The sequence below is a fragment of the Onychomys torridus genome, chromosome 1 (genome assembly GCF_903995425.1).
Source record: "Onychomys torridus chromosome 1, mOncTor1.1, whole genome shotgun sequence".
Classification (NCBI taxonomy): domain Eukaryota; kingdom Metazoa; phylum Chordata; class Mammalia; order Rodentia; family Cricetidae; genus Onychomys; species Onychomys torridus.
In genome coordinates, this window is record NC_050443.1 from 103,790,669 (window position 1) to 103,812,740 (window position 22,072).

The 22,072-nt window shown below is 49.4% G+C and overlaps 1 protein-coding gene across 4 annotated transcripts in view; it reads right to left on the reverse strand.

The window, feature by feature from the left end:
* Positions 1-22,072, reverse strand: part of Gsg1l (GSG1 like) — a 195,533-nt gene that overhangs the window by 126,632 nt on the left and 46,829 nt on the right. For 3 of the 4 annotated variants that reach the window (XM_036207281.1, XM_036207275.1, XM_036207288.1), the window contains exon 2: positions 9,674-9,721. In XM_036207281.1, the coding sequence (XP_036063174.1) occupies positions 9,674-9,721 (48 nt within the window). Of the gene's footprint in view, positions 1-8,251; positions 8,267-9,673; positions 9,722-22,072 lie in introns of those variants that run through there. The other variant, XM_036207296.1, reaches the window with a different exon arrangement.

Here is a 22,072-nt window from a genome sequence, read left to right on the forward strand (position 1 = left end):
AAAGCCTGATACCCCATAAATAAGTACAAATATTGTGTCAATTTTAAAAGCACATTATTTGGCGATCAAAAGAAATGAATTGCTGGGCTGGAGAGGTGGCAGGGTGGAGAAAGGGCCTGCAACACAAACGGAGGGCCTGAGTGTGACTCCAGCAACCATGTAAAGAGACTGGCTTGGTGGCGTACACCAGTAACCGCAGTGGGGACAAGAGGTCCTTGCAGCTCACTGGTCACCTGCTCTACTGAATCCAGGAAACCTGGGTTCAGAGACTATGTCTCCAAAAGAAAAAATAAAAACTTAAATGGTGCACACACACGTGTACCTGCACACATACACCTGCTACACACATGTGCATACAAGAACACACACAAACACATATGTATACACATGCATACACATGCACACAGGGAGGGAGAGAAAGAGAGACAGGAAGAGAGAGGGAGAGAGATAGAGAGGGAATTGATAAACAAGAGCACTGATAACAGAAAGGAAAAAAACTTCTGGAATTGAAAGCAACTGCAGGGTCACAGATCCACAATGGCAGGCACTGGGTGCTGTCTAGTTTGGGGGCGACTGTGGAGGGAGAGGTGCTGAGTAACAAAGATACTGTAGACTGGATGGCAGTGGGCACACAGCTCCGAAGCTCTTGCTAGAGTGGACACTTTCCATGGGCAGATTGCCCAGGAGGGCAACAAAGCTTCAGTAAAACTATCATCGAAGTGACTTAAAGCAGGCTGGGGATGTGACTAGACAGCAGAGCGCTGGCTTGGCAAGCTTGAGGCTCCTCTGTCCCCAGCACCACAAACAACAGAACCCAGCCTCCATGCAAGTCCACAGACAGAGAGAGACAAATGCTAGAGGCAACCAGGCAGAAGCAGCCCAGAGAAGCCGTGCCTCTCTCCAGGCCAGCAGGGCCAGTGCTGCCCAGGACAGAGAGCCAGAGGACCCTTGCCGGCATCCATCCAGGTGGCCCTGGGGGGACAAAGCTAGGTGGATTCTGGCTTCTAGAAATGCCCCGTTGGAAGGCTGTCTAAAGTTTGAGGTTTCAGGGACCGTGGGCATGCGTGGCTCCCTGAAGCCATGAGGTCATGAAGACTGTTGGGCATCCACGCCACATTCAAGTATTGCAATGCCTCCGGGGAGCCCAGCAGATGGCTGCTGATGACGAGGCTGTGGGAGGCAGCAGATGGGATGCTGCAAGAGCAGAGGGTGCCTTGGATTCCCTCAGCTGCTCCAACACGTGGAACCTGACAGCTGTCTGCTTGAAGGCAGGGCCCTCCCAGGCTGTAGGAACACACAGTGAGCAGCCCCAAGAATTTCCAGAGCCCAAGAAGCAGCAGCGGGGCCAGAACTGCAGGTGGGAAGGCATATCTGATGGGGCAAAACCAGCATGAGGCCAAGAGGATCTGTTATTGTGCTGTGTGCCATCGGGCTCCCTGCTCAGCTTCTCTGAGTCAGCTGTCTTACAGCTCTGACATAAACCAGAGGCAACAGTTACCATGCCAGAGAGCCGTGGAAAGAATGAAACGGAGCGTGTGCGAAAGTGCCTGGGGTGGATGGGATCCTGTGCCACCCTCGGCGGAGTGGCTGAGTGTTAGCTGAGCAGACATAAACACAAACTGGATTCCTTTGCAGCTAGCCAGGGGGAACAGAAGGAAATACCCAACCAGATTTTTGTCAGTCTACTCTTGCATGGATCACCTCATTTGGGTCTCAGAACCCCATAAACTGCATGCTGTGATATCACCGTCCCCATCTTACAGAGAGGACATGGAGCTATAAGAGATGGGTAGCATGCCTGATGTCCTACCGACACTGAGGTGGAGTCAGAATTCAAATCCAGAGCCCATACTTTTCAACATGGCCCTTAGATGCTGTACAATTAAACCCTAGCTCCGACACTGTGTGGCCCTGAACAGGCGCTCTGGCCTCTCTAAACTCAACTTCCCTGTTTCAACTTCTGAGAAACAAGAAAAATCGAAACACCTTTGGGGGCTATGATGAGGCTTCAGCAGAATAACATGCCTGCATCAGACTGGTATGCAGATAGTGCCCATTAAGTGTCTACTGTGTGCCAGGGCTGAGAGAGGGTGCTGCAAAGGGGACCCCACTTCTTAGAGACTGTATGAAGGAGGCAGACTTACTACACGGAGCTGGCGGCAGCCACAGAGCTCCACTGAGGGCCCTCAGCTCCTCGTCTGGAAAACAGCAGCTGAGCTGTGTTTCTGTTCCATGGGACAAAGTCCTGGAGGAGTCGACTGAAATGGGAACAGGTTTACCATGGCTTACAGCTTCAGAGGTGTCATGTGACTTTTCCAGGGGTGACATGAACAAACCTCTGTTAACTCCAGTGAGGGCACCAATAGCAGACTGAAGACAGCATCCCACCAGAGTTCAGCTTGGTGAACCAGTGAGGTTACTGGGGTCACTCACAGAAGCTGCACCCCCAGAAGCTGTACCCCCACAGATGACTGCAGGAGGGGTCTGGACAGTTTTACAACTCTGGAAGTTTCCTGGGGCTTCTGAGTTTTGCTTCCTGAGCCTGAAAGAAGTGTTTCAGCTGGAGGATATTGCTATGGGTGGCTTCAGCTACAGTCTCTTGGCCCCTTGTTTTGGACCTGTGGAGGTACCATCTATCATGGCAAGGGTACACAGTAGGAAAGCAGCTTCCTTCCTGGTGTGCAGGAAGCAGGGAGATGAGAGAAGGGTCCAGGGTCCCAATGTTCCCTTCTGAGGCACAGCCCCAACAACCTAACTGGCTCTCACCAGGCCTGCCCCTAAAGTTTCTTCTAGCTCTGAGAGGTGCCACAGGCTGAGAGACAAGCCTTCAGCATGTGACCTTGGGGGCTTTGTCCCTTTCTGGGAGCAACAGGCAGAGCAAGAAGGAAACAAAGCAAGACAAGGAAGACAGAAGGAAGGCACTGGAGCGCCTGGTCTCCCTGCCCAGCCCCCAGCAGCCCCTCCTTGCCTGCAGGGGGCGCAAAGCCAGGCAGCTTCAGCTGGGTGTTGGTGACTGCAGGCCTTGACCAGGTGGTGCGGTCCTCCATAGCTATGTGCTTTTCTGTGATCTCACAGAACACCTATTAAATACCCATGCGTTTCCATGAGTCAATTATATGGAGGAAACCATGGTCTGCCCTCTGTGTTCCCAAGTCTGTGCCCAGACTCCACTACACAAGGGAAATACTTGAAAAGAGATTGTGCCAGGCACAGTGGTGCACCCCTGTCATCTGACCACTCAGGAGGCTGACGCAGGAGGATCATGAGTTTGAAGTTAGCCTGAGCTATGTAGTGAGATCCTGCCTAAAAAAAAAAAAAAAAAAAAAAAGGAAAGGGATCCATACTGAATACAGATTGGCTTTTTTCTTATTATTGCCCTAACAAAGCAGACCAGCAGCTTTTTCAACTCATTGACATAGTATTTGCATCTCATTTGCATTGCACCTGGTAGTATAGGCTATCTGGACCGTGGTTCACACCGCACAGACACCATGGAGGAGCATGTAGTACCATGCACATGGCAGATGTCAGGCACAAGTGATGTGTCACTTATATGGAAGATGAGACAGCTACAGATCTGGGGAGGAAGTGAGGTCACTGGGGGTGTGGCCTCAAAGGGGACTTTGGGAGATTGCTCCAGCCTTCCCTTTGTGTGCTCTGCCACTGAACCCTGACAGATGTGTTGCCTCACATAAGCCCAAAATGACAAGGCCAAGGATCAGGGGATGGAGCCTCCCACACTATGAGCTGATATAAATCCTGCCTCTTTGTAAGTTATGCTGAGTATTTGTTACAGTGGCAGTGAACTAACACATTCGATAAGATCTGGTTACAAATGTCAGGGCATCCCAAGCAGGGTGGTTCAGCGGTGAGCAGTGGGTAGACTTGCAGGCAAATGTTCTCTTAACCAAAGCTGTGGATCCTGGTCTCCTCACACAAACGTGCAGGATTCGTGCTGCCCAATCCTGTGCTGAGTCCGTGGACCCCAGAGCCGCACAACGATCTCTCAGCAGAGTGTGCAGAGCCCACAGAGCCACTTAGAAATTTAAATCACTGCTGTTTACGCTCAACAGGCTTCTCAGCACAGAGGAAGCATTTCCAATTATAGAACATGAAAGCCGGTCACTGGTCAGGGTTAATACAACGCTCTGCAAGAGAAAGAGCAGGCAAAGCTACCCAGATCCCTAATTACCTGGAAAGGTAATCCTTCGTAATTGGAATTGGAGCAGCTAAAGTAACCATTAGATGTTGTGATCTGGGAGCCGTCCCCCCCCACTCAGGCTGGGGGGCTTTACATGAGTCCATAATTAGAGATGCTGAACTTTAGGAAAGAAAGGCAGAATTAGAGCTGGGGGTGTGGGGGTGGGGTGGGTGGCCCTGAGGCTCAGCGCCTGGAAGGGAAGGGTGGCTGAGGAGGGAAGAGGCAGAGTACACAGGATACTGCTCGAAAGTCCTCTGCAATAGAAGGTGAGCTAGTGTTGACCAAAGACTCCTGTGTGACCTTGAGCGAGCACTGATGCCTCTCTGGGCTCTCTCTTCCTTCCAGGGCTCAGCTCTTCACCACTGTCTCCTGAGAACCTGCTGCTTGCCCCCACACTGACAACGCAATCTACATTTTCACAGACCATTCATCCCACAGAGCTATTTCTCCTGCTGCCCTGAGACCAGACAAGGAACCACTTCTAGACCCTTCCTGTGTCAGCCACGTCCACCTCCTGAAGGTCTCTGTCCACAGACTGTGGCTCTGACCCCCTTTACAAAAATAGTTCTCAACCTTCCTGATGCTGTGACCTTTAAATACAGCCTCTCATGTTGTGGTGACCCCCAATCACAAAATTATTTCATTGCTGCTTCATAATTGTAATTTTGCTACTGTTATGAATCACAATGTAAATATCTGATATGCAACTTCCAAGGGGGTCGTGACCCACCAGTTGAGAACCACTTCTCTGGAGGTTGGCTAAGAGAGTCTCCATACTGCCCAGCTCCAACCACACACAGAAAGACAATTTCAGGAGCAGGCTGGATGACACAGGACAGGACAGGCTGCTCCTAAGCTAGGCAACAGTGTGCCTGCCTGGGTAGGGGGTGGCTGCCTGGAGTAGAGGGTGCCTGCCTGGGGTAGGGGGTAAGATGAGGGGTAACATGGCTCTAGGTAAACAGGCTGTGCTGTGTGTTCGTTTTCAAGAAAGGTTGTTACTATAGAGCCCAGGTGGCAGGGCTGAGGACTGCTGCTGGCCAGCAACGACCCCAGGGTAGTGCCAATGGCAGTTTGGGCAGCTGTGGAGGTGGCTCCACTTTCCAGCATGTTCTCATCTCCACATATCCAACTTCTACAACATAATCAATAAAACGCACTAAATTAAGTGAGCAGAAGAATTGCACCATGATTCAGGGCAGAGACGTGATGAGGCTGAGAACCTGCAGGGGCGCGCTGAGTGTTTCACAGCACTGAGACATGAAACCAGCTAGTTGTGACATTGTTTCCCACAGATTGCTGCCTGGTACCTGTCAAAGACTCTGTCTTGCTGGCCGTAGGAAGTGGAGAGAGAGAGACAGCTTAAGGCTGCTCAGCCATGAAGGCTGGAGCAGATGCAGGCTGCAGAGGATGGATCCAGGTCCCTAAACAAAAGGTATCTCCCAGTTCTATGCCCAAGGCCCTTCCCTCTTTCCTTTTTTCATTCAACAAACCTTTACTAAATTATTTCTGTGTGTCAATAGCATTTGGCACTCTAGACTGATAGAGGACAAGACATGCTGCCTGTGCTCAGGGAGTGCCAGCCTGGTAAGACGGCTCCACAACAGTGTGATTGGTGCTGACATGACACATCACTATGGACAGGTGTCTTGGGGAGGTTCAGGGATGGCGTTCCAAAATGAGTCATGCCTGTGAAGAATCTGAAGTATGAATAGAAGTTTGTAAGGTCAAGCAAGATCAGCAAGGCACAGAGGCATGAGAAGATGGAGGAGAGTTAGGGAAACAGATGTTAGTAGGGAGGCAGGCCTAGCGCCATCGGCCACACCCCATGTTGATGTAAGCAGCTGTCAGATGTTCAAGCTCATCATTCTCTTCTAGAGTATTCTGTAGGTACAGAATGGATCTTAAGCAGTGCAGCCTGGAAAACAGGCAGCCAGCTGAGAGGTCACTATGGAAATCCTGGAGAGGGCAAGGCACAAAGTCCTCTAGAGAAAAGAGGTGTGGCGCTCTTGTCATACAATTATAGCTGGAAAAGGAAAAGCTGCAGGTGGCTATCTCCCAGGCCCGGGGGTGTACTGGCCTCAGAGGGAGAGAGATGTGTGCAGGTCCCCAAGGTTTAGCTTTGATACAGAACAAGGTGCAAAAGCAACTCAGACTGAGCATCCAGCTGCTTAAACGAAGTCTCCATGTCATGGGAGGGATAGTCTATAGCTATTCACAAAAGGAAGAGAGAGCTTGGGTGCATCTCAGGAGTAGAAACCATGCTTTACCATCTGCTAGGTCTTGGTTCACCCATAGCACAGAAGGAGAAAGAGGAGGAGGATGTGGGGGAGGAGGGAGATGAGGGGGAGGAGTGAGAAGCTGTGGGTACTGATAAAAAAGGGAATTCATGATTCCATATGTGTAAAATGTATGGATATCTACATCCACAAGTATGCATGTGAATGTCTTTGCAAACACTGATAAAGCAACGCAGTATTAGTTAACATCAAAGGGGGGTCCATAGGAGCCCTCTGTCTCCAGCATATGCACTTAGGAGCTACTAAGATTTCTCTAATGTGTATATGTAGCACGAATTCTAATTGGTCTTAATAATAAAAACCCAGAGTCAGATATCAGAGTAAACACTGAAAGATCAGAGAGATAAAGGAGCAAGCCACAGCCACCTCTCACCTTACCAACTCCTCACCCAAAAAGGGGGCCAAGCTCCTATTTCCTTCTGCCTTACAGTCCTCTCTCCACCCAGCCATATCACTTCCTGTTTCCTCCTCCCTAGTGCTGGGATTCAAGGCGTGTGCCTCCCAAGTATTGGGATCAAAGGCATGAGATCCCAAGTGCTGGAAATAAAGGAGTGTGCCACCACTGCCTGGCTTTTATGGTTAATAGCAGGTAGCTCTGCACTGTGATATCCAGGCAAGCTTTATTTGTTAGCGCACAAACAAAGTGTCACCACATGGATAACTGTCAAAGAGTTCTAGAAGAACAGTGTTCCAGGAGCAGGGAGCAGCAAGCATGTGCAAAGGCCCTGGAGCACACATCAGCTTGGCTGACCAAAGGAAGAGCAAGTGTTCTGGAGCTGGAGTGTGGTGAGGAAGGGGAGGTGGCAGGAGATGCCATCCTGGGTAGAAGGCCAGGTCACATAAGGCCTATAAGACCATAACAACAATTCTGAGTTTACCCTGAGTAAGATATGACCCACAGGAAGGATCTGTTATGTGATTTATGTTTTAAAAAGAAAAGAGCATTCTAAGTTAGGTTTGAGTCCAGCACACAGGATTTTCAGTCAGGAGGATCATGAGTTTGAGGTTAGGCTGGGCTATAGCAAGATGATACACTACACACACACACACACACACACACACACACACACACACACACACAGAGGGGGGGGGGCTGGAGAGATGGCTCAACAGTTAAGAGCACTGACTGTTCTTCCAGGGACCCAGGTTCAGTTCCAGCACCTACATGGTAGCTCATAAATGTCTGTAACTCTGGTCTCCTCAGGCACCAGGCATACCATTTGGTATACAGACATAGATGCAAGCAAAATACCCATACACAAAAAAATATAAATAAAATTTTAAAAATCATTCTGACACTAGGATGTGGCTCACTGGTGAGCACCCACCCAGCATGTGTGAGTCCTTCAGTCCACACTCACCATAATTAAATAAATAAGTAATAGGCTCACCCCCAATGATACACTTCCTCCAACAAGGCCACACCCACTCCAACAAGGCCACACCCACTCCAACAAGGCCACACCCCTTCCAACAAGGCCACACCCCTCCAACAAGGCCGCATGTCCTAATTGTGCAACTCACTGGTGACCAAGCATTGAAACACATGAATCTGTGGAGGCCATTCCTAGTCAAATCACCACAATAAGTAATAAGACCATGGTGGCCACCAAGAGGCTCAGTAGCCAATAATCTGCCACAGAAACATAAATGTCTAGAAGAGAGGTTAAGGCAAGGAGGGAAATGTCAGCCTGAACTCACACAGAGGCCATGAAGAAGGGGCCCCAGGCTCCCCACAATCTTTTGGATCTACCTTGGCAGCAGAGGAACCAGACGTCTGAGAACCAGGTTCTGTAGAGACAGGAAGATCAGGAGTTCAAAGCTAGCCTGGCCTACATGAGACCCTGTCTCAAGAGACAAACAGCAGGCAGAAAGACGATTCAGGGGTAAGAACATTTGCCACCAAGCCCAATGACCTGAGTTCAACCCCAAGACACACATGGTGGAAAGAGAGACCCAACCCCCACAGACTACTCTCTGACTTGCAGACGTGTGCTGTGGTGCGCATGTGCATGCACATGTGCTTACACGGTAAATTAAATGTAAGCATTTTTTTTTTTTTTTTTAAGAAACAAGGAAAGAACCAGGTTATAATCTGACCTCCTAAATATGGGACTATCCTGTTCCTGTTTCCTCAACTGTGGGAGGGACTGTGTGATTCTGTTTGTGAAGAACAGGGCTCAGAGAACCATGCAGTGAGGCCCACTGGTGTGTGCTGGCAGGGGGCAGTCTGTTACTTTAGCAGATCAGAAGGACTCCAGGAAGGAGGAAGCTGGTGTGGCCCACAGAGTCTAGAAGAAAAGTATGCTTGGGGAGAAGGGAACTGGCTGGGACAGACCCCAAGGGAGGGATGAGGGATGGCTCAGAGAAAGTCATTCATCTCTACGCCTTGGGCTCCTACTTGAAAGGAGTGCAGAGGGAAGATGGGGAGCTGGTAGCTTGACCCAAGAGCACCTGGAGCCTCGGGGTGGGGGACAGCTGGGAGAGCCATTCAGCTGCCACAAACTGACCCTGCCACTCAGAGGAAAAGCCAGAGCCTTTGAGAGGCTGTGGGGACAGAAAAGCCTTCTATCACCAAGTGACAAAGCCTGCCACACAGTCTCCTCATAAACATTTGATATATGCCATCAGACGGTCCTCTCTGTGGCCACCAAGCCCTAAAAGTCAAACTGCACCAAATCTCCCAAGAGCCACCAGCCCTCTTTGTGAAAACTGCTGGTTCACCACAGTGATTGCTAGTGATCTGTGGTTGAAGCCAGGTCCTGGTGGCTGGACCCAGTACCTCAGGATTGGCCCTGTGCACAAATAGGACATAGCTCCAGTGAACCTGAAGAAGAACCTGTCCCTGCAGCTGGACACTCGCTCAGCTGAGAGAATTGCCTCCTTCCTGCCAACTGAGGGACACTGAGTTTCTAACCTTGTCCCTCAGTCCCCCCAGGGCTGCTTGATGGAGTTTCCCAAGGAAATGGCAAGTCTGTGGAGTAGGATCGTCACCCAGCCAAGGTGCCCCTCTTCCACTGCCCCCCCCCCCACTTCATCACACCCAGAGACAGACAGTGCTATGTGACAAGACATCCACTTTCTGGAAGCTTCATGGCTGCAGGACAGACAGCCAGACTCTGAGAAACCACCAGACCAAGGCAGGTTCCCAGGGAGGGTAGAACCAACTACTTACCTTTCTCTGAAGCTGGGGCCAGGTCAATGAAGCTGCGGCATGTCTCACCTTAGGAAAGAAAAGGAGGGTTTCAGAATAGGAAGACACAGCTTCGCAACCCGCTGACCCCTTCCAAGAGTCCCAGAGGCAGCACCACCCCGAACTGGACCCAGGCAGCTTCTTTAACCAGGATTCCAAGCAGTCCTGTTGTGTGCTAGGAAATTGGGTGGGCACCACCAGCTCCCCATCCCTGGACAAGCCAAAGGGCTGAGCTCTGCCGCTGCCTGCCCCGCGTCTCCTCCTGACCATCACCCTGCCCAGGCTGTGCATCCTGTTCTCCCAGACTCATCCAGTTCTTTCCTGTCCATTCTGTGTGCTGATCAGTTGAAACAGATGCACGCACATGTGTACACACACACACACACACACACACACACACACACACACACACACACACAGAGGAGCGCTCAAATTCCCACTGTGGACCCAGGGAGGATTCCACCGGCCTATCCAGGCTCCTCTCTAAACCCTTCCTGCACCAATTCCTCCCATCTGTTTGGAACCTCCACAGTTCCCTGACAAAGTTCCCTGAAGGGCTCTGGATCCTGAGCTTCCTGGCGGCCACAGGACAGTGGCAAGGCCCAGAATGCAGTGGTGGCAGCTGGTGCTAAGGAAGACAGTGCCTGAGCACCGGGTTGGGGTGGGGCATGAAAGTCCTTCCCAGGGGTTGTCTCTCTTCTGATTTGTGTCCCCCCTGCCAAGATCCATCAGGCCGCGCTCACGGACAGCATGCAGGTACTCAGGCATGCTTGTTTCTACTCTGCTCTGCACTGAGAGCCCAGGCCCTTCCTTTACAGATGAAAACAGCAAGGCTCTGAGACGCCGAGCCACCAGCCTGGGTCAAACGGCAAAACAGAGCTGCTCAGCTTATGATCAACAATATCGAGAGAGATGTGTTGTTGACAAGCAAGAACATTCTGGAAGGGAGCGACAAGGAGAAAGGGGGCTGAGGAGCTGGTCTAGAGGCAGAGCAACAAGCCCGCCTAAGGACCGGGGCTCAACTCAACAACAGCTCCCCTCAAGAAAGAAAATTGAATTTTTTTTGTTACATTTTGAGTAAACTGTTTTTAACTTTCTTCAGTGATACACTATTTTCCCAAAAGCTGTAGAGGTAAGTGGGCTGTTCAAATTCAGACCAAACCAGCACACTGATTGGATCTTGGATTCTTTGCCTTCATGACCTCTTCCCTAGATAGAACAGAAAACTAACAGAAAATTATATTTCAGTCAGGTGTAGTGGCAGATGCCTATAATCCCAGCATCTGGGAGGCTGAGCTGGGAGAATCATGAATCTGAAGAAAGCCCAAACTTTATAGTGAGACCCTGTCTGTCCTAGTTAGGGTTAATACTGCTGTGATAATGCCATGACCAAAAACAACCTGTGGAGGAAAGGGTTTATTTCATTTACACTTCCATGTGACAGTTCATCATCAAAAGTGTCAGGGCAGTAACTCATGCAGGCAGGCACCTGGAGGCAGGAGCTGATGCAGAGGCCATAGAGGGGGTTGCTGCTTACTGACTTTCTCCCTGTGGCTTGCTCAGCCTGCTTTCTTATAGAACCCAGGACCACCAGAACAGGGTAGTACCACCCACAATGGGCTGGGCCCTCTTGCACCGGTCACTAATTAAGAAAATGCCCTACAGCCAGATTTTATGGAGCCATTTTCTCATGTGAGGCTGCCTCCTCTCAAATGACTTTAGCTTGGATCTAGTTGACATCAAACTAGCCAGCACAGCGTCTCAAAAAATTTATATTTCACAACCTCATAGGTATAAAGATGAATGTGTTAAGTATCAAGCACTTTATCCATTTAAAAGAAGTTAAAACACCTGCATGGGCCTGTGGGAATATGGTAGCCCTTGACTTTCTCCTGGGCCTGGAGAGCGCAGGCTCCCAGCACCAACTCTGACTCCAGCTCCCACCAAGCCTGGCTCCAGGTCACAGTTAAGGTTTATATGCCAGGGTTTTTCTGTCTCTTCCCTTTAACAACGCTCTGCTTGAAGTGTAATTCACATGGCCCAGGGTTCACTGTTCTAAGGAAAGTCAATGGTTCTCCATGTGTCCCCAGTATTGTCACAAGTCTTGGTGACAATCCCTACAATCAATTTTCCACGTTTTTTATTGTCCCCAAAAGAAACCCTGTACCTATTAGCAGTCCATCCTCCCTTCCTCCAACCCTCCCAGCCCTAGGCTATGACTAATCTGTTTTCTGTCTCTAGGTTTGCTCAGTGTGGGATTTCACAGAAATGTTGTCATCCGGCCCGTGGCCTTCTGTGACTGGCTTCTCTCTCTTAGCATCATGGTTCTAAGGTGGACAGTGTATTGGCACTTCATTGATTTTTTTTTTTTTTTTTTTTTTTTTTTAGTACAGAATCACATTCCTTTGATTTGCTTTCTGTAGCTTCAGTTACCTGTGGTCAACCATAGCCTCAAAGTAATAAATGGAAAATTCTACAAATAAAAAACTCAGATGTTTTCGTCACACCCCATTCACAGCAGCAGGTGCTTCCTCACTCTCTTTCTACTCCTCGGCCCTTCGAGCAATGAACCCACACTGTATACAAACGCCTCTTGTCAGTCCCTCAAGCAGCCTCTTTGTTATCTCATGAACTTCAAAGTATCATAACGCTTGTGTCTGGAAAACCCTTATTCTACTTAATGAAGGTCCCAAGTGTGAGAATAATGGTGCAAAGAGGCCCACGCAGAGAACATGGAAGGACAGACTGCTTGGGGACTGTGTGGAAGCACTGCACGCCATGAGGGAAACTAGTCCAGATGCAGCTGGCTCTACGGAAGGGTCCCAGCATCCACTGCGTCTTGGACCACATGTCCTAAAGATAAAGCACACAGCACTGGTCCTGCAGTTCAGCTATCCATTCTCTAGCCCAAGGGCATGGGTATGGGCTTCTTTTGACTGACATTTGCTAGTGTTCACTGACAAGGTTTTTGTAGCCAAGTTTTTGTTTCTCTGGGGGCATTCCCTGGGCGTAAAATAGTGGGTCATGGCCTCAAGGAGACACAGGCTAACTATGAATCAGCTGGGCCTCCCACCCACAGTGGATGAGGCCTCTAGTTTCCCAACACTGGAAATTGCTTGCCCTTTGTCACTAGGGTTGCCCTTGAAGGTGCCCTGATATATACCTAGTAGATACCTAGATAGATACAAAGAAGCAGATGCTAGGTATAGAAAGATAGATGATACATACATAGATGATAGACAAATGACAGATCAACAAGTCATAGATTATAGGTTGGTGATAGATGATAGATAGATAGGTAGGTAGGTAGATAGGCAGGCAGATAGATAGATAGATAGATAGATAGATAGATAGATAGATAGATAGATAGATAGATGATAGATATAAGCAGGCAATAGAATAAAGAGTTCAGGCTTTAATGAAGATCCACTTATTGCAATTTTCTTCATCCTGCGTGTTTTGAGATCATATCTAAGGATTGCCTAGCCTATCTCATGGAGATTCACCTCTTCACTCTCCACATCTTGTACCTTGAATGCTTACACTTGACCACAGGTCTGTGTATGAAGGGGTCCGGCATTGGTGTGTGGGTCCCAGCTATACCAGCACACTGCCGAAGATGACTTTCTCAGCACTGGATTGTTTGGTCCATTGACAGAAATTCATCAGTATGAGTACAGGCTCCATCTTGCTTTTCATGGCTACCATTATGCCAGCACTGTATTGTCTGTGTAGCTTAGTAGTAAGCTTGGACATGAGAAATTCTGAGTTTAAATTTTCTTTTGGCTATTCCAAATTTCTGGCACTTACATGTGAATTTTAGGACCAACATGTCAGTTTTTTGCAGAAAAGTAAGATGGAATTCTGTTCAGGATTGCTTTGAATCTGGAGAGCACCTGAGGCAGAGCAAGCCATGGAGATCAAGCCAGTAAACAGCGCCCCTCCCTGGCCTCTGCATCGGCTCCTGTCTCCAGGTTCCTGTCCTGCTTGAGTTCCTGTCCTGACTTCACTCCATGATGAACAGTGATGTGGAAGCATAAGCCAAATAAATCCTTTCCTCCCCAGATTGCTTTTGGTCACGGAGTTTTGTCACAGGAATAGTACCCCTGACTAAGACAGGTAGGTTTAGGAGGTGTGGCCTTGCTGGAGGAAGCATCTCACTTGGGGGCAGAGGTTGGGCTTCATTCTCTGCTTCCTGCTTGCAGTTTCAAGTAGAGCCCTCAGCTTCTGCCCTAGCTGCCATGGCTATCACTCGCTGCCAGGCCTCCTTGCCATCACGGACTCTTATGCCTGTGGAATCATAAATCCAAATAAACTCTTCTACAAGTTGCATTGGTCATGGTATGTTGCCACAGCCACAGAAAGGTATCTAATATGTTGTTTTTGTCTATCTGAGGCTGTCTCTTCCCTTTGTGGGGTGGTTTCACCATGGGAAGGCACTAGCATTCTTTTCCATCCCATAACAACCTCCAAGAAGCCCCACTTTAGACAAACCGAGTCCCTGAACTTTCTGTAATTCATCCAAGACCACAGGGCCAGCAAGCGATGGACCAGAGTACAAAGCTTGGGACTCCAAACTCCAAACTGCGGGCCCTGAAATATCTCAGCCCTCTGTCCTCACTGCTATGTCAGTTTCCAGCTGTGGCCAGCTGCTGCCACTGCTACATTCTGCAGCTGGGTCCTGTAAGGAATCCCCTGGGAACATAACTTTAGGCAGGCAGTGAAATACACATGGGGATAAATAAATGGTGCTCACACTTTTTATTTCTGTTTCACAAAGCTAAAAATATATGTGGGCGGATATGGTCCAACTCAGCCTATACCACCTATGCAGGGCAAAGCTGACGTTTAAGGAATAATCATAGATTTGACGTGGGGAAGACAGGACACTTCAACAACCAAATGCCTAACAGCTGACATCTAAACACAAAAGATGCTGTAGCCTCCACAAAAGAGATTAATCATTAGACATTAATGGTGGAGAGGCTGCCTAGCGCCATATTGATTTGCTGCTTTTACAAGTGGCCCTTACGGCACTAGCATCAATGTGTCAGGTATTATTAAGTTGATATGTTTAATTAAACGGTTATGAGGGATATAAACCAAAGACAAGTGCACTGACCCTTCTGTCACGCACATACATATGAGCTGGAGGCCAGACCCAATCACTGTTATCTTGCCGTCACCTGATGGCAACATTCTTTCTTGGACCACGAACTGAAGAGGATAGGAAAGGTCCTGAAGGGCATTTGATTTAAGAGGTCTGCATTAGGAAAGAGGTCTCACACAGAGACTGATTTCCTGGGTCTAAAGCCCACCAGATGATTCAAATGTGCATCAAAGGGTGTTAATCACCATCCAACTTGGCCTTCTAAGATGGAGAGGGCAGCACCTGTCCCCAGGAAGGACAGTCCCTATAAGTCCCATGGTATCCTTAGAGCTCCCCAAGAAGATGATGTGGTCCTGCTTCAATGGAAGATGACTCTGTGATGGCGGGGAGCTGATGCCAGAGGAGACGCAGTTTGGACCTCATGAGCAGCACCCTGAAGAGATGGCAAGATCCCTGGGAAGTGCTGGCCCCCCAGGAAAGAGAAAGAGTCAAGCTCAGTAAGAATCTATTCCCCACAGGAAGAACGGGAGGGTGTCCAAGACCTTGTGGAAATGCTGTGTGACTCAGAGGCTAAAAGGGGTCCTCAGCTACAGGAAGGTTGACTTGCTTGCTCCCCTCACAGAGCAGACACTATGTCTAGAGAAATACACACATGGGCTCTTGCACACCTAGAAGTGATAGGGCACTTTCTCTCCCACAGCCTTAGAGGGTGCTGTTGTGGGATATTTGATGCACTGTGAAACTCCAAGACTGTGTTAATAAAATTAACCTTGGATTGGGGGTGGAGCCAGCAACCAGTTGGCAAGAATTAGACATAGAGAGGATGGAGGACCCAGGGAGATAGAGAGAAGCACAGGGAGGAATAGGGAGGGACTTAGAGCTTCACGGCCTTTTTTGGTCTGGGGCGTGTCGGGGGATGCACTTGCTGGGTCTCCAGTAAACGGGGGAAGCTGGTTCCACCTCTTCTTCCATCCATTAGGTTTTCACCCCAATATCTGACTCCCGAGTCTTTACTGGTAATACAACAACAGGAGGCCTCCTCACCACGGCAGTACACCCTCAGAGATCCTCAAGTGGGACTCGGCACATAGCCTGTACCAGTCACCCACCCATGATGTCAGTGACCAGCAGTGACAAGAGACCCTATGGGTATGGGTAGTTAGGTAATTTCTTGTCTGGTTAGATGAGAATTGACATACCAGCCATCTGGGTCACTGGGGCCTGGCAGGAAGCAGATGGCACCATCCCCGGGGTGTATTGTGGCTATTTATAGAATCACAGACAGGGTGAAGACCTAGCAACCAGGAGGCCAGTACAGCCCAGGGTCTGGAGGAGCAGAGTGTGGGCAGGTCTCAAGATTGGTTTGTTTGCGTGTTTATTGTCCTGGCTGTCTACAGAACACGCCTGTCCTGGACCTTAGAGGTGAATGTGTGGACAGTGTCTGAAACAGCCTGGAGACCACGTGCCTGAACCCACACAGCAGTGCGCTCGCTCTCTCTCTCTCTCTCTCTCTCTCTCTCTCTTTCTCTCTCTCTCTGTCTTTCTCTCTCTCTCTCTCTCATAAAATTAAAACCAATGTACTAAGCTTATCTAGAAGTGTTTAATTTTGAGTCCTAAAAATATCCTTTTCCTTCCCTGCCCACCCATGTTTATCACAGCAGTATTCACAACAGCCGAGTTCTAGGACCAGACACGAAACCCAATGACCAGTGAATGGAGAAGGAAGATGTTTTGCTCAGCCATCAAGAATGAAAAGCTGTCATTTTTCAAGAAAATTGAAAGAACTGGAAATCGTCGTGTTAAGGAAAATAAACAGTATCACAAAGACAAAATTTGTGTTTTCTTCCACGCAAAATCTAGATTTGAAGGGGGAAAAGATGGCCTGAAGAGGTGGCTCAGTGGTAAAGGTGTTTGCCGCATAAGCTGGGAGACCTGAGTGAATTCTCAGAACCTGTAAAAAGTGGAAAGAGAGAACTGACTCCACAGGGTTGTCCTCTGACCTCTACACATGCACTGTGGCACACACACCCACACACACCTCACTGACAAACACACAAAATGGTAATAATAATTTCATTTTAAAAACACAAAAATGGAATTTGGGAAGAAGGATGATGGGAGCTGACAGTGACCAAAAAATGTCACACATATGTGTGAAAATGTCATAACGAAGCCCCCCCTCATCCTGTAGAGTACACGCCAATAAAAAGTAAGCAACTTCCCTTAAGTGAGCAATATCAGCCTTTCTTATCCATACAACTGTATTCTGTCAAACTTTACTGAAAACCTATTGTGTGCCTGGCATGGTTTGGGTGCAGGTGGCACAACAGTGAGCCAGGAAGACTAAATCCCAGCCCTTATAAACCTCTGTTGTGACCCGAAGCCATCTTGTGCCCCAGCCACCCCCAAGTCTTCTCGTCAGAGAACAGCACCCCGGCACTTTTAAACAAGGCAGTACCTGGGTGCTGGACCTCCGCAAGCTGATGTCACCTGTATTCAACAACCAACAAAGCTTTGTGGACACAAGAGTCTTGGTCACTGCTGTGTCCTCACTGTCTGGAACATTTGAGGGTGCTGGGGACATGGCTGTGCAAGAAACAATGGGAGACCCTTCCCCAGCCTGCCTTTGCAAAACTCTGCAGAGGGGTGCTCTGGCAGATGGGCGGCCGGCATGTCAGCAAGCATAGCGAAGACAGGGATGGGGATAGGATGTGTCAGGCGGTCTTCAGAGGGAAGAGATACACAAGAAATGATGTTGACACGGCAGGGGCAGTGGGGCTCTGAGGGCAGCATACTGTGTCACCAAGGAGAGGACCTGAACACTCTGAGATCATCACAGACACTGTATCTTTTATATTGATTTTGGGTTTGGCTCTTTGAGACAGCTCATTTATGTTACCCAGGCTGACCTCATGATCCTCTTGGCTTCCTGAGTTCAGGGATCATGGGTATGCAGCTGGTACCAGTACAGTCTCTGAGTGCCATTCTTCACTCTATGGGTTGCCATCTCCCATCTAACCCTCTGGGTAGTTACATGTCAACTTGACACCAGCTAAGAGTCATTTGAGAGAAGGAAGCCTTAATTGAGAAAATGCCCCCACCAGATTGGCTTGTGGGGCAAGCCAATGGTGCACTTTTTTGACTGATTACTGATATGGGGTGGGCCCAGATCACTGTGGACAGTGCCACCCATGGGCTAGTGGTCCTGGGTGTATAAGAAAGCAGGTGGAGCAAGCCCTGAGGAACAACCCAGCACGCAGCATTCCTCTGTGGCCTCCGTGTTAGCTCCTGTCTCCAGGTTCCTGGCCTGACTTCTCCAGTGATGGACTGCGATGTGGAACTTAAGCTGAAATAAACTCTTTCCTCCCCAAACTGCTTTGGTCATGGTGTTAATCACGGCAATAGAACCCCTAAGATACCCTCTGTGTCCCGATGCTTTCTACTCAAAACTTTCACCACTACCCCTTCATTCTGTGCAGGAGGATCTCACCCAGCCTTCAAGACCCAGCTCAAATGTCCTCCAGCTGTCACCCGGACCCTACCTTGCTCCCCAACCATCTGCCTCACCGTAGAGACTCACCCTCCCCCAACTCTGAAGGTCCTTGTCTTATAATGATGTCTCATTTTGTATCAGCTCCTGACTCAGACCCAGCCCAGACAGGAAGGGGGCTCCTAGGAATCCAGTGAGAACACCACTGGTCAGGGCAATCAACTAGCCGCCACATACTCCCCATCCAACACTGTGGCCTTGTTTTGAAACAAACCCCAGATGCTGGGTCGAAAAAAAAGTCTTTTGAAGACATTCACTAAGACAAATAGAAGCTCAGGTCTCCATTCCCCAGGACTGCTGGCTTTCTGCACCCAGACTCCCCTCCCTGCTAGGACCCCTGCCCCACTGTCCTCAAGGGCCTGGCTAGAGGACTGGAACCCAAAAGGTGCTTTTCATGCAGCACCTTGAGCTATCAGTAGGCCCATCCCTACTCAGGGATCCAGGGGAGCTAGCCCAGACAGGAAGGGGGTTCCCAGAATCCACTGTGTGCACTGCTGGCCAAGACAAAACTGGCTCACTTTGACCTCACATCCAGGCTAAGTCCCATGGCATCACCCCAATAGGTTGTTCCTGCAATCTAGGTCTCACTGAGAAAGAGGCTCCTGTGTGGACTATGGGGGAAGTCAGGGTGCCCCAGGTCAACAGGAGGCTGGGCAGATTGAGCCCCCTGGTTAAAAGGGGGCTTCATGCAGTCATGAGTTCAAATCCCAGCTCAGCCACCTGTTAAGCAAGATACACCAGACAAATAATGCTTTTCCGGACATTCTGTTGGGAAGTTTTTCCCCCAATGCAGGAGGATCATTCTAGCCCCCTATCTTGACAAGAGACCTAAAGGAGGATAAGGTGTGAACAAGATGCTGAGCTTGTTCAGGTTGAAGCCAGGCAACATCTGCAAAGGGACTAGCCCCACCCTACTGTCATTTATCATGGGTCTCAAGGCTTCCTCCTAGGAAGGAAGATACTCTAAGGAAGTGGGATTTGAGTTCACGTTTGTCACCTCCTTCCTCCGAGCTGTGTAACTTTGGTATGTAGGTCCACCTCTCTGATCCTTTTCCTTGTCTGCCAAATGGAAATTTTCTAAATACTATGGTCCCCTCCTATGCCTGGGCTATACATTTCAAGATCTCCAGTTGCCTGAAACCTCTGCAGAGACCCAGATGCTGTAGACACCGTGTGTCTTTTGGGCACAGTAAGAATGGAAGGGCAGTTTTGTGAAGCTGATCTTCCTGCACATGGTCTGCGATGGTCTGTCTGTAGAGAATGACTAATGTGAGGGGAATCTATACAGTGTGGATACTCCAGACAAAGGGATGAGTCACGTGGGGCAGAGAGCACCGGGCCTCATCATGCTACTTGGAATGCCTCACAAATTAAAACTTACAAATGATTTACTTCTGGGATTTCCTATTTACTACTTTTTATTATGTCTGGCCACCAATTGGCAAAATCATAGAAAGTGAATAGGGATTAATATACTCGTTCCAGGTTTGTGGACTGATTGAAATAGTAGAGTACAAAGCACCTGCCCTGGGTTTGGCTCAGTTTATCAGAGCTATCTTTTATTCCTTCCCTGGGTTGCAGGTAAGACAGGGTTACTCCCACATGGAGAGCCCTGAGCATCCCTGGAAGCCAGAAGCAGGAAGCCGTAATTCTGCATGCTCAGCAGGAGCAGGGGTGGGAGCCTGGCATGGCCACAAGCAGAGATGAGGAAAGAGGCCAGAGACAGATGCCTAGTGCTGGCAGAGATGCGGGGAGAGCTGTGGAGTGGCCAAGTTGCCCTTGGCATGAACACACAGAAGCTCAGGTCCTAGCTGGCAGTAGAGCTTGGTTGTTGAGAGAGGGGATGTGGGGAGCCCACCAACCTGGCTGAGTCTGGGGAGTGTGATTTCATTCGACACCCTGGCAGATGGTGAAGCAGAGATTTCTGCAAGGGTGGGAGACAGGCAGGAGATGGAGGACAGGGGTAACCTTGGCCTCACAAAGTCAGCCAACAAACTGCATTTGCTAATATGGAGATGTTTGGTTTGGTTTGGGTTGGTTTATAAGGGAGGGGGCATCATTATGTGTACAGAGCCATGAACTCACTGTAACCCAGGCCGGCCTTGAACTTGGATCATTCTTCTGTCCATGAGTGCTATAAGGATGCAAGCATGCCCTATTCCCTGCTCTGTAGCCACACAGTATGCACATCCTTTTTATCAAGCCCTTTCCAGGTGCTTTACACATGCAGCCCACCAGCACACCACCAGCACCTAAGAGGCAGGTGTCATTACCAACCTCCATTCTACAGATGAAGAAACTGAGCCACGGAAAACTTGAGTCTAACATCACACAGCCAGCGGTAGAGGCAGGGGCCAGACCCAAGCAGTATGGCACAGAGACTTTGTTCTGGCCACTGTCTTGCACTGTCTCTTAGCACAGTTAGCTGGGTCTAGAGAAACCCATTTGTCCTGTGGGAAGTCTCCAAAGAGGCTTCCACAAATAGTCAGAATAATCGGCAGCTTCCCAGAAAAGACCCAGCTGCAGGGTCTTGGATCAGGCTGGTTCCAAGTTGGACTCTGGTATTGAGACCGGTCTCACAAAGAGCCAGAGCCCTGAACATGCAGCATGGGAAACTTTCTCTAAGCAGGTAATTTCAACTTGCTGGGAGGTCAGAAAAGATCGGAGTGGTCCCCAGTAAATATGCCAGTAAGTTAAGAGACAATAGGCAAGGGCGAAAGGCCCACGCTGGCCAGATGGAAGGAACAGTGTTGGGGGGTGGGCGCAGAGCAGGCCAGCGGGCCCTGCAGGGCGCTTCTCTTCTCATACTAGGCTGGCAGCGGAGCCTTGGCAAGCACTTCTTGGAGTTCTCTGGAGGCCTCTGCCAGTTGAACTGACAGGGCAGCAGATGGCACACACTTATTCGCTGATGATATTTCGATTTATTTATCTCTTACAGATGGTGTCAGGCCTTGATTCCTGGCAGGAGTCCAGAGTTGGGACATCTTTCTGGGGATAATGGTCTCTACAAGTGGAGGGCAGACTGAAGACAGAGCCCCTGCTGGCACCCTGACTGGCACCACCATGGCCTCCAGACACCTTTGCTCTGGCATTTGAGGAATTGTAAGTAAACTAAGGAGACAGAGTCATTCTACAAGATTTCAGACTTACGGAACCTAAATTCGTGTTTGCTATTGGCATTCTAGCTGGGCATGCCATCATAAGGCCAGAGGATTACATGTTCAAGGCCAACCTGAGCTATATAGCAAGACTCTGGTTCCAAAAACACAACAAGTGTTGTAAGACCATAGTGCTAGCACCCCTGGGTCCTGTGTGCTAGTCCTCACTCTACCATTTACAGGCTCTGTGGCTTTTGGTTCCCACCTCTATCTATAAAGGTGCTATGACAATGCTTGAAGTCTGAGAGACATGGGTAAAGGGATTCTGGGTCCCCAGCCCCCCTCCAGGCCAAGCTTTTAGTTCCCACACAGCTCTCACCTTGTGTACACAGTGTGATAAGCTTGCTACCTATCCACCAGATAATGCTTCCACAGCCAGAAATGTGGACCAGGCCAGCATGCCCTGGGTCTAGATGAGGTCTCATGACTAGATGAGGTCTAAGTGTGAGTGGTGTATGGCACCTCCCAAGGGGGCTCTTGTACAGAAGCCTAACTTCTCCTTCCTCCAGGCAATGGCAGAGAAACAGTGTGGGAGTCCAATGAGATGATGCACTCCATGGACT